General features: G+C 39.6%; 1 protein-coding gene across 2 annotated transcripts in view; it reads right to left on the bottom strand.

The window, feature by feature from the left end:
* Positions 1–3,564, bottom strand: part of itga4 (integrin alpha 4) — a 106,377-nt gene extending 102,813 nt beyond the window's left edge. For both annotated transcript variants that reach the window (XM_052022134.1, XM_052022143.1), the window contains exons 1-2: positions 3,176–3,564; positions 2,730–2,851 (exon numbers count right to left, since the gene is read on the bottom strand). In XM_052022134.1, the coding sequence (XP_051878094.1) occupies positions 2,730–2,851; positions 3,176–3,357 (304 nt within the window). In that variant the 5' untranslated portion in view covers positions 3,358–3,564. The remainder of the gene's footprint in view (positions 1–2,729; positions 2,852–3,175) is intronic.
* Positions 3,565–15,620: the final 12,056 nt, after the last annotated feature.

Raw genomic sequence — 15,620 nt, 5'->3', positions numbered from 1 at the left:
GGCACTAAAAGTTGTCATCTGCACAGCCTCTGGGAACTGTCAAACAGTTAGCATATTACCACAAAACTGCAGATGTTGGAAATCTGAAATAAGAAAAGAAAATGCTTGAAACACTCAGCAGGTCAGGCAGCGGCTGTGAAAAGAAATGTTTCAAGGCAATATTTCTGTCATGAGTGATATATTTTGGTCTAGATAATCAGGATAATTCCCATGATCCTCTTCAATATAGAACCTTTCATATTTACCCGAGAATAGACAGACCCACTGTTTAACTTCACAACCAAAAAGCCACACCTCTGACAGCCCTGTGTTTCAATAGTCCTGCCCGTAGGTCACCATGACCTTTGAGCTCAAGTCTTACAAACATCTGATTCACAAGAGATGCTGCAGATGCTAGAACCTGGAGCAATAGACACAAGATGCTGGAGGAACTCAGCAGGTCAGGCAGCATCTACGGGGGGAAATAAACAGTCGATATTCCAGGTCGAGACCCTTCATCAGGACTAATCTGATTCAACATGAGAGTGTTTCTCACAGAATTATACTGCTTACTGTTACTGAGAAAGCACTTCCAGAAATGTCCATCTGCCTGCTAATGGAAACTAGTCACTGCAGTCAGTCACATCAAGCTCCTAAATATTGATTGTACAGGAGGTGATGTTCACACTTTCCTGGATATCCAAGACTCACTGAACTGAATTATCACTTCTACTTTTCTTTATTCTATTCCCTTAAGATAACGACCATCGTTTAATCCAATGTATAAAATGCTCTACTGATGCCGTCAGGACTTCAACTGCTATTTCAACTGCTGCCCTGTGCAGGAACATTGGTGTATTACCAAGTCAACCCAAAGGGAAGAGGAATTGTAGACATTTTAGTTTCCTTTTCAGATAAGAAAAAGAGAACTCCACAAGGAAAGATCTGACTTCCTGCACTTGGACTATCCTACCCTGATCACAGGGCCATCCTGTAACCTCAACTCTTGCATGGCTTACCAGAAGTTTAGGGCACTTTTTTCAATTACCATCAAGGCCTCCTGCTTGTTGACACTGTTCTTTCACTCAGAGGCTAGCTGTGACCTTCCTGTTGATTCGGGTCTGGAATCTAAACATTAGTACACAGATGAAGCCCTGGGAGTTAAGATCATGCTGTCATGATTAGAATGGCTTCCCAGCCAACGTGTCCAACATCACTGAATTGAAATCACACCCTTTCCTGACTTTTGGAAAGACCTTGAATGATGAAACATTTAAAGAACTGAAGTCCCACACCACTAGGTTCAAAAGCAGCTACTTCACTTCAACCATTCGGCTCTTGAACCAACCTGCACAACCCTAATCACTACCTCAGTAAGTAGGAACACTATGATCACTTTGACCACTTTGTATTACAATGGACTTTTTCTTATTCTAATTGTTCTTTCTTGCAAAAATTGTGTACAATTTGTTTAATTTATGTTTTTCTTGTGAATGTTGTGTATTTGATGCTAAGTGCCTGTGATGCTGCTGCAAGTAAGTTTTTCAGTGCACCTGTGCATACATGTACTTGTGCATATGACAATAAACTCGACTTTTGAAAAATAATTAAATCTGTAGGTTAAGCATAAAAAGGGTTTTAAGAAAATAAGGTAAAACAATTTTATGCACCTTCACTATTAAAATACCTAAATTACCAATTTATACAGACAATTTAAAAATATTCTTGGTAGATTTTAAAAGACACATCCTTTTTAAACTAGCAAACTCTTACCCAAGTACTTGCACCATTTCATTCCACATTAAAATCAATAGGAGAATACTCTCCATGCCACTTCAAACATGGCACACAGTCTGTGGCCAGGTGGTAACTTAAAAACAAAAAGTGCTGGAAACAGTAAATAGCCATGCAACATCTATGGAAAGAGAAACAATTATGTTTCAAGTCTGAGACCCTTTGTCAGAGCAGTGTTTGACTCAAAATGTTAACTGTTTCTCTTTCCAGAGATGCTGCCTCATCTGCCGCGTTTCCAGCACTTTGCATCTTGATTTCAGACTTCCAGCATCCGCAGTGCTTTGATTTTCCTTGCAGTTTAAGCCATAGTCAAGTTACCCATGTTCCATCTCACTCACTGGACGGCACAAGGAACTCATCGGACTGTAGTATGCTATTTAAAGGCAAATTGATGATTTCAGCCTCAAGATTCCAACATTTACATGTGGGGAAACCAAAGTTGCTATCAGCTTTGCTGACATTTTCATCATAATTACTGAGTCATTCGCACAAATTAAACATCCAATGCTTCGTGGTTAACAATCTAATTATGTAGTTGGACAAACAACATTTTCAGATTTTTCCAAGATTCATAATCTCGCTTCGTGACTGGACTGAGTCCGAGTGCTGGGGAGGTGTGTGGGGGCAGATGAAATTCAATTGGATTTCCCATGGTTGTTCTTTAATAAGAGAAAATGGAAGTGACGGCATCTGGCGCATGTTTTACACTTGCATATCCACAACTGTTATGATCTGTACAGAAGTAGCATTATCAAACAATGAACGCCTATGAAACTGTTAAAAAAAGCAACCTCATTTGTTGGAGATGAAAGTGGCAGTAAAACACTGGAAACCACCAGGCTGTGCTCTCCCACACAAGCAACCAATTCATGAATTTGATATCTGCACATTTGACATTTCAGTTTTCCTCTTCATTATCCTATTAAAGACAGAACTGCACTGCCATTGTAACTCACCTAATAGAATTTCTTCACACTTTCGGTCAGGCTTTGGGCTGATTCGACATTTATAAATAGCTCCAGGATTTATTGTTGCATTACCCAGGGAAGAGTTTGCTTTTGGAGCTCCAACCACAAACCTACAGTAACAAACGGGGGATAAAAATGGGTAAACAACTGTTTATGGGTTAAAAAAAATGGGTACAACCATTGGTTACAAATTCTCCACACGCTGACAAAATAATAATGCTATCAAAACTTTTCTATTAACATTTAAAATCTGTGAGCTATCCAAAGCAGTCCGTATGAGAGATTTTCACGTCTACTCTCCTAATTTCAGCAGGCCAATGCCCAAAGCTATTGCCACTGGGATTGAAACAATAATAAATTTAATAACATTTACTCATACTTGGCCAGGAGTTTCAAAAAACTTCATTTTGACATATTTCAAAACTAAAACTCACCATTTTTCGCCTTTATAACTGTGCAATATTACAGAATAACCAAACAATTTTCCTTCGGGCTCTCTAAACAGAACGGGACTTTCCAAATCCAGATTGTACAGGTGTACCGTTTTGAATAAACTGTACAGCGCAACCGTTGCCCAGATGTCACTCCAGCCCACTGGAAACTTTTTCAGTCTCATTATCTTTAAACTTCAATGCCCAGTGAGTCAAAATTGCTCAGACCTCATGCTCCTCGAAACTTATTCTGGAGCGTTCCCATAACAGAAGCTTCTAAAACCACGAAATAACACCAACAACAAAATGTTCACACCCCGACCCCCGCCCACGCTGGAGACCGGATGCGCGCTAAGGGGCGCTGTTCTCCCTCCAGTCCCGGTATGGCCTGACCTCGGGACATCAGCCAAGCTGCAGTCCGATTGCCGTGATGTCTTCAGGATCAAAGCACTTCTAATGACCGTCACAATTTTGACGTATACCCTTTTATCGTAACTCCTTTGTGACAATTTAATTTGAGCACCTACAGAGGGAGTTCGGTGAAGAACTCTGCAAGTGTAGAGGTGAGAGGAACTATGAGAATGGCTGGGCTGAAGACCTTGAGGGGGAATTCCTGATGTCCACCACGGTTTAAGAGGCTGTGGAGGGGGGGGAGTGATGGTTGGAATAGTACAAAGATTTGCCAGTCTTGAAATAGGGCTCGACACCCATGTGAGCTCAAAAGAATCTGGTCCAATTTGCTTTTCTCCCCTTTATAAATTTATCCCAAGGTTTAAGAATCAGATGTTGTTGTTTTCCCTCTAATCAGATAGTTCTTGCCTTTATGGTTTTGCCTTCAAGCATTTAAGCATATTTTTTTGTTATTAAAATGACTGAAAAGACAATCATAGACTTGGGATACACCATTTCCTGATATGCACACCCAGCATGCATCAAGATTTCACAATTAATGAGTTTGTCAATTAATGAAGTCTTTGATAAACATAAATTTGCATAAGCAATCAAAAATCACTTCACTAGGCTCCGAAAATTTATAATTTCTGTAGTTGCCAGGCTTGAAATGTAGTTCAGTAGAGGTTTTTTTCTTTTAAAAAATGAATATATCAAACAAAAATTGATGATGAATTGCCTTCTTTTTTTTAAACAGGAATGGTAAAGCACATAATCAGTTACCAATCCAATGTGCTTCTTTTGTTCATTTGTCAGGAGTTCAAAATACAAACATGCATGTTGTTTTGTTAATTGACTATGGATGCTGCTGGGTTTATTACCAGTCTATGGTTGCCCAGAGGAGGTAGTTGTGGGCCTTTTAAACTGTTACATACTTCATTCCCACAAGGGTTTTTGGAGTTTTGTGTTAATTCTCAGCACATAATGTTAGCAGATCCTGCAATTATTACCCGATCCTCATTGTCCTGAAATGGTGGTGATCTGCAAACTAGCAGCAGTTTTACTGCAAGTGAATGCCTTGTCTGGACCACACAAGAAGCCAACTGAAAGGACAGTGAGGGTCATAGTCAATCTTGTTTGTGTGGTTCAGGAATATGGAAGATAGAACAAGTAAGAACGCTGCAATTAATTTTCAGAAGGACATTAGTGAACCAATAAAACAGAAAATGTTGAAATAGTGACTTTAAATCTTTCTCAATCCCATTCTGACTTCTTTCTTCAGCTTTCTGTACTGGCTCCAAAAGAAAACAGTATTAGCACTAATTGCTTGTAATGCAGTTTTACTAAATATTTGACACTTGTCTTCACTATTCAACAATCTTATTATAAATCCTTGACTTTAAAGACAACAAAAAAAACAGCATTTTTCACAACAACAATGACAGGTAAAAGAGAAATCATGTGTTCTGACTTCCCTTTGTGAGATTGAGATGATTGTACTCTGGGAAATAATAAAGTTACGTCCTTTTTGTTTTAAAATAACAGAGAGCCAAGAATGGGGGTGATCTTATCAAGGACCAAGAAGCATTTAGTACCTGCTGGGAGGAACACTTTGAAGGCCTCCTTATTCACAAATCTGTTCTTGATGTGAGTGCCCTTGGCTCCATCCCAACAGCAGGGTTTTAGAGTGGTACAACAGGTTATACTGCTGCCTCACAGTTTTAATAATCTTGGTATAATCCTCACTTCAGTGATGTGTGTGTAGAGTTTGCACATTCTCCCTTTGACTATGTGTTTTTCCCCCAGGGTGCTCTGGTTTCCTCCCAGATCCCAAAGTAGCCATTGGCTAAAGTAAATTAGGCCCAGTGTTGGGCATGCAATAGGAAAATCAGTGGCAGTCAATGGACATGAGAGAGAAGTGGTTCCGAGAAAATAAGTGGAGCAATGGGCTTGCTCCCAGAATGAGCATAGGTTTGATAGATAAAATGGTCTATTTCTATGTCATAAGGAAATATGAAAATAGGAGAATACCAAATCCCACTCTTTCCCCATAATCCTCACTGCCTTTTGTTTCTAGACATCTAACTAACTCCTTCTATGTCTTCTGGTGTAGAGAATTCCATATCACTAATCTCTGAGTGAAGAAATGTCTCTTCATCTCTGTCCTCAATCCCTGATTTTGAGATGTGACCCCTGATGCCAGCACCCTCCACCCCCTCCAGAGTAAACATCCTCATTGCATCCAGCCTATTGAGTTCTGTCACAATCTTCCAGGTTTCAATGAGATCCCCTTTCATGCTTCTGAACTTGAATGAATAAAGGCTTACTTGACCCAATCTTTCCTCATATGACAGTCTTGCTATCCCAAGAATCAGTCTGGTGAACCTTTGTTGCATACCCAAAGCTCCAGATGTGATCTCGTCAATCAACAAGATCAAAAGACTGATTAGTGGCAGGACCCTTAACAGTGTTGATGTACAGAGGGATCTTGGGATCCAAGTCCATGGCTCTCTGAAAGTGGTCGCACAAGTCGATAGGCTGGTAAAGGAGGAGTATGGCATGCTTGCCTTTGTTAGTCAAGGCACTGAGTTCAAGAGTCAGGAAGTTACACTGCACCTTTATAAAGCTCTGGTTAGGCCACATCTGGAATACTGCATTCAATTATGGTCCCCCCCCCCCCCCCCCAGTTTTAGGAAGAATGTGGAGGCTTTGGAGAGGGTGCAGAAGAGGTTTACCAGGATGCTGCCTGGATTAGAGGAAATATGCTATAAGGAGAGGTTGGACAAACTAGGGTTCTTTTCTCTGGAGCAGCAGAGGCTGAAGAGATACCTGATAAAAGTGTATTAGAGACATAGATAGACATCTGGTATCTTTTCTCTCCCAGGGCATGCATTTAAGGTGGGGGGGGGAGGTGGGGGAGGAGGAGGAAGAGTTCAAAGGAGATGTGCAGGTTTTTTTTAAACACAGAGTGGTGGGTGCCTGGAATGCACTGCCAGGGGTGGTGGTGGAGGCAGATGCAACAGAGGTGTTTAAGAGACTCCTAGATTGGCACATGAATATGCAGAGAATGGAGGGATATGGACCATGTGTAGGGGAAGGGATTAGGGGTCATTAGCTTAATTAGTTTGGCACAACATTATGGGCCAAAGGGCCTGTTCCTGTGTTGTTCTGTTCTCTGTGCTATGTTCTAAAAGGAAATTTATTTAGAAAGATCCTATGGGTGTAAGAAAAAAATGTTCAACTCAGTCTGGAACCAAGGTCACCCCAATCTCATTCACTTAAGTTCATGAGAGGATAGTTTTTACTTGTAACATCCATAAGACAAAAGATCCTCCACCAGCCTGTCCCCACTGTACAACTGTCCTCGAACAATAAAGATCCACAGTGAACCCAGGACAATGTGCACCACTTCCCATATCTCAGGAGTCATGTCACAGTGAAGGCAGACATTGATAATGAACTTCACTATCAACATCTCAATCTTGGCACCACATTAATGGTCTATTGGGCAGCAGTGACCCCTGCCATCATACATGCTTCTAAAAATTGGACCATCTCAATGGACAGATGCCATCAAAACTATCTCTGCAAAATCCTCCAAATCCATTCATACCATAAACAAACCAACAGTAGTGTCCTCTCCCAGACCAACATCCTCAGCATTGAAGCCCTAATACACTCAGAAAGCTCTGTTGGACAGGCTATGCCATTCACTTGCTCAACACCAAATTCTAAAAACAGTCACTCTATTCCAAGCCCTGCCAGAGCAAGAGATTATCAAGTGAGATTACATTTGAGATGGAACTGAGAGCCTTGAGTCTACGCAATGGGAGCACAGAAAAGCCCAATGCAAACTCCAGAAGGTAAATTACAGGATCTGGTTTAACCAGCTCTGTGGCAGTGAAATTCAACAAATGAAGATTCCTGGAAGTGGGTTTCCTCTTATATTTCTACAGAGCCCAGCAGCCCTTCAAACACTCACTGTCATATCCTCCCTCTGAAGCTAAATGTTCTTCAGGACCTGCCACTTTAACTCACTAAATACCCCCACACAAATGAGATTCTGATCTCCCCCTCTTCTGATGCCTGCAAGTTCTAGATTCACTCCCAAGCAATCTCCAACCAGCACCCAAACCACAGTTGAGGTCTCTCTCAACCACAACCCTCCACCTCCATAACTCATTCGAGGACTGAAGTCTTTGTGTACATTTTCAGTACAAGGTCTATTCTATTGCACATGATGACTTGGGCCTTAAACAAAACAGAGTATTCTATGAGGAGCTCATGAACCAATATCAAATGCACCCTTCCCCCACCCCCTTTCTCTGTACATTGCAAGTTTAATGTGCCTTTTGAGAGACAAAACAATTTGAGGCAATTATTCTTACAACCTATGCTCCTGACCACATTTTTTTTCTGAAAGCCTTGAACTCCAGTTTACAAAGTTCACTCACTCAGATCACGATGCAAGGTTTATGTGGTATTGCTGAATAAAATCAAACTAAACAAACTGAAACTGATCCTCCATTCCAGTAGACAACTAGGTCTGCAGCAGAATAAATAGGTCAGGTGTGTTAGGGAACATTTTTTTTTGTGTAATACATTATTTACATAATGTCTGTGTTTTGGATTATATCAGGTAAGTAGACTTAATGCTGTGATGGCAAAACCTCTTCTGCAGTTTGGAAACTATGAATACTTCCAAAGTGCAATGAAGTTTTCTTTATATTGTTCCTAAAATACACACAAAGGACATCAGAAGAGCATCTGCTTAGCACTTGAGGTTTTTTTTCTACCATTCTAAATAAGGCTGACAAGTTATTGTCAATTCGTGCCAAAGTATATATAGTTTTACACTTGAATGACGAGTGAATATTTAAGCTGCTTTGGCATTATGTTCAACATTAGAAGTTAACCTTGAGCTCTTGGGCTATGAGAAAATCATAGATGTTGTATTGATCTCAATAAAGCATTGACATATGGATGAGTCAATTTCTTGCATCGCTCTTTTTATTGCAAAGTGATCACATTCTCAACTCTGTCAGAAGATTGCTGGAAATTCAGTGCTTGCGACCTGTAGCACCATTGGTATTGATTCCAGCTCAAGTCTTTGAGTTATTGAGAGCAAAATTGACCAACATTCCAGCAACCAAATATTATCTAATGACCCCTGACTGAGGTGAATATGAGAAATGAACAGGATTGAACTCAGAAGTTCTTTTGGACAATCCATCATTTTGTGCGATTTAAATCAGAAATCCAATCAGCGAACCCAATGAGATGCTCTACATTTCTCAAGGGATGTTGAATTTACTATAGTCTTGCTCACGATTCATTTACACAAGGGGCCATCTGAACAGGGACAGCAAGATCAAACAGCATATAACATGCACTTTATCTTCTTCAAAATTTGAACATGCATCAGTGGGCCATCCATTCAAAAGAAGGCCTTCAGAATACAAGTGTGGCCTGCATCTGCTCGAATCAAAGAGCACATTAATCATTCCAAGAAGGATCAAAATACAAAAAACTGCAGATGCTGAAGATCTGAAAGTAAAACAAAAACTGCTGAAAATAGTCAGATCAGGCAGCATCTGTGGAGATAAAAAAAATTCAATGTTTCAGATTGATGTGATCACCTTTTATCAAACTAAAACTTAAGAATCAAGCATCTTTTAAGTTGCAGGGAACGGTAAGGGATGGAGAGAACAGTATGATCTGTGAAGAGGTAGAGAGGGTGATGATGCTGATGGTGCCGGCTGAGAAAGGGAGATGCAGAATTGTTTTTTTGTGTTGCGCCTGAACAAGACAAATTAAAAGGAAATAAACAAAAAAAGTGATAAAAAGGGAAATAAGGGGGAAAAAAAACACATTGCTGGAAATGTGGGATACACACCAGAGTAATAAAACACTGCAGATGCTGGAAAACTGAAAAACGGATAATGCTGGAAACATTCAGCATCATCTGTGGAGAAAGAAACAAAATTAATGTTTCATATTGATGACCTTACATTAGAACTGGCAGGCTCTGGTACAAACTGAAAGGCTGATTATCTGAAAGTACTGAACTAAATGTTAAGCCTTAAGGGTTGTAATTTGACAATCCTTGAACTTGCATCTGGCTTCCTTGGTACAGTGAACTTTCAAACAAGGACACAGAGGTCAAATGGGAGTGTGATAGAGAATTAAAATGACAGGCAACTGAAAGTTCATGGTCACCCTTGTAAACACAAGAGGTGCCCTGCAAAATGATAATCCAATCTGCATTTCATTTCTCCAATGTGGAGGAGATTGCATCATGAACATCAAATGCACGGCAGTATTGTGGCAGGAACAGTCCCCTTAGAAAGCTGAAAGGATTGGGGAAGATATGTCTGGACATTTGGTGGTGGAAATGTCATTGACACAAGTATAAAGGGACTAGATGAAGTGAGAAAAAAATTCTTCCTTCCATAACTCTATACAGGCCCTCCTGGGTTACAAACACTCCAGTCATGGAGACACATACATACAAATGAGCTCTCATAAATATCATTAAATTCAAACAAGAACCAGTCTTGAAAAAAAAACCTGTTTACATGTAACCACCCCACTGTAATCAGATACCATTGCTCTTAAAAAGACAGGCTGCCAGCTTCACTGCAGGAAGCTACTTCAGAGAGTTGCTTTGGAAATTGGCAAGTAATTATTTCTATTGAAACTTGTGCAATAATACTCTATTAAACAACATAACAGCCATTGATACTTTAAGCCCATCAAAACCAACCATTAAGTGTGGGACATCCTGATTCTGTACCGCTGTAATTAGGCAGGGGAAGACAATAAATAAATGTTCATGTTAATCGGCCCTCATCAATTCCATTCATTACAATACTGTTGAGGTATGGTTACCAAAATCGAGTGATGTGTGTTTTCCGGCATGGATGAAATCAAAATGGACATCTGTATGAACAGAATCTGTTCATAACCCAGGGACGGCCTGTATTAAGTTTTGTGGGGCAAGAACGGGCTGAAACAATGGATGTGCAACACAGTGCAGCTTGTGGACCTTGGGGAGGAGGTATAAGTGGGTTATGCCTGGTTGGATGACTGAGGTTGGAGGTTATGGAGGGAGGTAGTTAGTCACCATCACTGTCAAAACAATGGCTTCATGTTCAGTGGTGGGTTCATGGTGGTTTGATGATAATGTTGTGGCTGACTGTTAGTAAGTAGGGTGCTGCAAAAATTGAGAGAGTGATAATCACATTGACAGTTAGCACATGAATAGATCTAAAAAGAATAAGAATTCAGAGCGAGGGCTCCAGATGGTTCAATTCAGGATAGTTGCAGTGAGAAAGTTTCTCCTGACTGAGGAATCCAGAACTAAGGGTAGGCCATTAAGACTTAAATAAGGAGAATTTTCTTCATTCAGAGGGTGGTGAGCCTTTGGTTGTGGAGGCTCAGTATTGAATGCATTCAGAGACCAGAAGATTTCTGAATACTTAAGGAATCATGGAGAAAGGATGGGAAAGAAGAAGTAGAAGATCAGCCATGATCTTGTTGAAAGGCAGAACAGGATTGAAGGTCTGAATGCCCTTTTGCTCCTATTTCATATGTTCTTCATTCTGGAGATGGGTGGTGGGGGGGGGGGGGGGTCAGGTTGGGGAAAAGGGTACACAAGCTGGGTGAAGATTTCTGGCCGAAGAAACAAGCGTGGAGGTGAAGGTGGCAGAAGGAGAGCTCAACAGCACACCAGGTTTAGAATTCACTGAGATGGGGTCATCGGGGATGAAGCCGAGGCTTTTGCTTCAGGCTGATCATCAAGGATCAGAGAGAGAAAGGGACAGGGAAAAGAGGTGAGAGTGGGGGGGGGGGGAGAATGGGGAGAAAGAAATGAAGGAGATGTGTTCAGACAAAGTGAACGGGGAGAAACGTCCTGAGTACTAGAAATCAAGAGTTGAAGTTTATGATCCTTGACTCTCAAAAAGAAGGAAAAGTCTTTTGTTAAAGGAGAGAACAGGGTAGTAGATGAAGTGGAACTGCACACCATGAGTGTTTTGAGACAGAGTAAATCAGTGTGGTTGGAGAGCATGTGAAAAGAATGCACATGTTGATGCAATGAATATTTTGAATCTAAGCATGGGTGGATCCAAAATGAGGAAACTCAGTTGATCCTCCTACAGAAAGATCCCCTTTACAATACTTTTGTTTAAAACCCTTAGGTTACAAACACACCAAACATATCTTTCAGGCCACCAGGACTGGACCCTCTCCTAAACATGTCCTCAAGACCCCTCCACTTATAATGACCTTGACTGCATGACAGCAGAGTTGGGAATAAAAAAAATGTGGACTCTGGGAAGGCCTGCTCTATTGTGCACATTGCCTTTTGTCTCATCAGCAACAGAATATTTGGGTGGGGATCTATGCATAAAATATGTTGCTCCCCACCTCCCCCCACACACACTGCTAGTTTTAGCTGTCTTTTGTTGCACATAGTTTTGTTGAAAATTTCTAGGAACAATTGCTGGTATCAGAAGCAAAGCCCAGCAAGGAATCAATCTTTCAAGGAAACTTGAAGAGAGAGATAAATTGGACAAAAACAAAAGTTCCAAATCTATGTTTCTGTTGGTTTTGTGCAAATTGAGAAACAGTTAATGGACCTTGTGGAAAGCCTGCACAAAGCTTAATTTGGTAGGAAATGCAAGATCAGTCATTCGTATAGATTTCAGGTGTGCTCAGTGTTTTACTTTTGCATCAAAATCCAGACATTCTCATTTCATCTTTAAAAAATGGGCTTGAGAAAATCAGCTATTTGTGTCTACAGCTCTGCATCTTGTGTTGGAATATGCTTAGCATCTTGGGTGCTTCATAGAATTTGGACTTTTCTGTCAGGTTGTCTGATATGCCCCCCACCCAAGTATCCACCCATTTAACTTTTATGATTGTCAAACTGACATTGATTTATTCTTGTTCTTGGTTTATTTTTGTATTAATGTGCTTGTTTTTTTATTAAGATATAACTAAGTCTTTATATTATTTTGTACCTTCATACTTTAAAGCAAGTTCTGTAGCATATTGCAAACCATGAAACCAGATGTCACATACTTCTTTACAAATTTTTTCTAATTTGTGTTTTAATCGAGCTTATTTAATGATTCACTTTTCTAGGTTATAATTACGCTTCAAGTAGGCTGCCATTCGTTATGCAAACTCACTGTAACCTGTTTACACCTTGTTTAGGTGCAAATGGATATGTCATTACCTTTAAAAAGAGCTCAATGCTCAACAAATGAATAAACAGACAAGGAGCTATCAATTCTCGAGATATCAATTGACTCTCAATTTACTTTGCTATTCATTGTATTTTTTAACTTCAGTTTCAATTCTGCCATCCATTCTACCTTTTTTCAAATTCTTTAAACATCACATTAAACAATTTTTGTTCTTTAACGTGTAAACTATTTATGTGTTAGAGCTTTTTTGTTAAAAAGGGTAGTTGGCTTTAATTTGGCAACTCAGTGCCCAACTCACTTTTTGGCTTGTGCACTTAAGTGAATCATAAGAATAAGTTGATGTGAATTAGAATATATTTAAGGACTATATAAAAAAGTACTTTTGAATCAGTCTAAAGCTGGTCCACTGAAGCAGAATTAAATTTGTGTAGCAAAATCATGCCTAATGCAGCAGAAAAATACACCAGTGATTCTTCTAAATTCATACTGTGACCTACAATTCTTATTGAAAGTTATAAAGTTTTCACCAACTCCCTAATATTTTTCATAAAAGATTGGGTTTAGTAAACACAGATTTCTTTTCTAGAAAATTGGTCAGTTTCCTATTTATTTTTAATTGCTAAATTTAGAATAAGAACTGTGCAAAATTAAAATCTGAATAGTGTAGAGCTTTGTATATTTACATACCAAACAAATCTGGGGAAAGATTCAAATAAAAAAAATCTGCAGATTCTGGAAATATGAAACAGAAAAATAAGTTGTGGTTTGAGAAACACCGACCATCTTGAAGAAAGATCATTGACCTGAAATGTTAGTTTTTTTTTAACTTCTCTCCACAGATGCTGCCTGACCTGAGTATTTCTAGTATTTTCTGGGTTTTTTTCAATTTTGGGAAAAATTTTGATTGAGACTGAGAGTTTATACTGAAATTTAGAATGCATGTCCTTGTGCAGATGAATGTTGTTCACAATTCATCCAGCCAAAAAGAGGCAAAATAAAATAACAGGCAGAAGAAATGAAACAACAGAGAAGGGCAAGAAAAGAAATACTATGTCCACACACAAGAGAGAACAAGATAAACTTTCCCACAAAAAGTATAATCAATAATCTCTTGGAATCAGCATGTTGGAGGCAGTTACATGAGAAAACTATAGAAATGTTGTTTGTCTAATAAGAGCAAATAGCATTTTTCTCTTCTTTTTGCTCATCCAGAGAACTATAATGCTAGATTTGGAACATGTTCCATTTTTGGGCCTCAGTGTCAACATCAATCATCCTCGGGTCAAGCACACCATAGTTATCTACATATTCAAGCTTCTCTAATCTGCCTCAACAACATGTATAAGCCACAACCACAGGCGAAACATGCCAGTGCAGCATTTTCTATCTCCCAAACGAGTTGTGCCTTGTCCTGTTTGAATACAATTGCCATGTTAGAGCTGAGCTGAAGAAATTTTGTGGACATAACCCATTCAGAACTGGATTCAGACTACCAACATTTATTTCACATCGATTCATAATGACTGACAATAACATTTTTAGCTGATCAGTCTGCACTTATTTCAAATCTAGGTCTCATAGGTGGAGCAGAAAATTCTGAAGCACTATTCCAAACAACAATGCAAATCAAACAGCAACTAACCTACAACAATTGGTAATCCCTTTAAATGGTGCCGATGAAATCATTGGAGTGGAGGAGGGTTATTATCACTAAACAGTGATGTCTGTGTGTCAGGTGAACTCACTACATTAGCTGTATTCTTGAGATTCATTTGGACAGCACTGGTGTCAAATGAGCACCATGCATTGATGTCACTTTCTGCCATCAGTGCCCTTTTCAATATGGTGGTCAGCACGACCCAGGCTACAAAAGTGGGCGCATGTAATACATACTACTGTACAATAAATTCAGAACTCAAGAAGTCCAAGTAACAGGCCTTCCACAGTTAATAGTTTATAGGTTTAAATATTTTTGATATTTATCAGAATGTCGGTGACAGCCACAGACATGCAAGAATAATAGAAAATACGCATCTGAAGAAGCGGATATCACCAGGGACTGAAGAAATAGTTAATACTGAGCTATACCGACTTTTAATGATAATATCCGTATAAATTTTAACTGCAGCTGCATGAAAAGATGGTGAATTCAGTGAAATCCTGTCCTGTGTTGCTGAGAAGTGGGAGGAATGGCTCAGCTGTGGTGCACAGAGCCAGAAATACGGCAGTAAATCCAGCAAAAAAAAAGCTGCAGTCTGGAATCATCCTGATGAAATTACACTGATTTAATTTCCACGCTGTGCGGACATTTGGCACCATTTGGACTTGTGCCCTGACATCTTCATCTGGGATAAATTGAATGAAATAAAAACCTTACAAAAGCTTCCAATGGTATTAACCGGTAATACTGATATTTTTATAAGTTCATTCTGACTTTTGGACCTCAGTTCTTTCAAGTTATATTCCAAGGCCATTTGTACTGGCAGCAAATTATTTTTTATTTTAAGCTTCAGCTATCACCTTCAAAAATGTGCAAAATATATTATGCCAGAATGCCTCAGCTGTAATAAAGTTTGGCACCAACAGCCCACCATATACCTGCACCATCCTGTGCAATTTAATTGGCATTCAGTGGGTTGATAAATGAATTGGCTTAATGGGACAATATACATGACATATGCAGGACTCTCCTGAGAAATAGGATTCATTTTTGTTCTTCACACTTCAACATGCTGCAGATACCAACACAGCCTTTTCCAACAGCTGTGCCACTGTGAATATGACATTCCTGCCAGCACCACAACCCACTGCTTTGTCTCCTGTGGACACCCACTCAGTCCAGA

The sequence above is a fragment of the Pristis pectinata genome, chromosome 1, assembly GCF_009764475.1.
Source record: "Pristis pectinata isolate sPriPec2 chromosome 1, sPriPec2.1.pri, whole genome shotgun sequence".
NCBI classification, from domain to species: domain Eukaryota; kingdom Metazoa; phylum Chordata; class Chondrichthyes; order Rhinopristiformes; family Pristidae; genus Pristis; species Pristis pectinata.
Note: the sequence above shows the minus strand (reverse complement) of the source record. Positions and strands in the feature narration are given on the sequence as shown.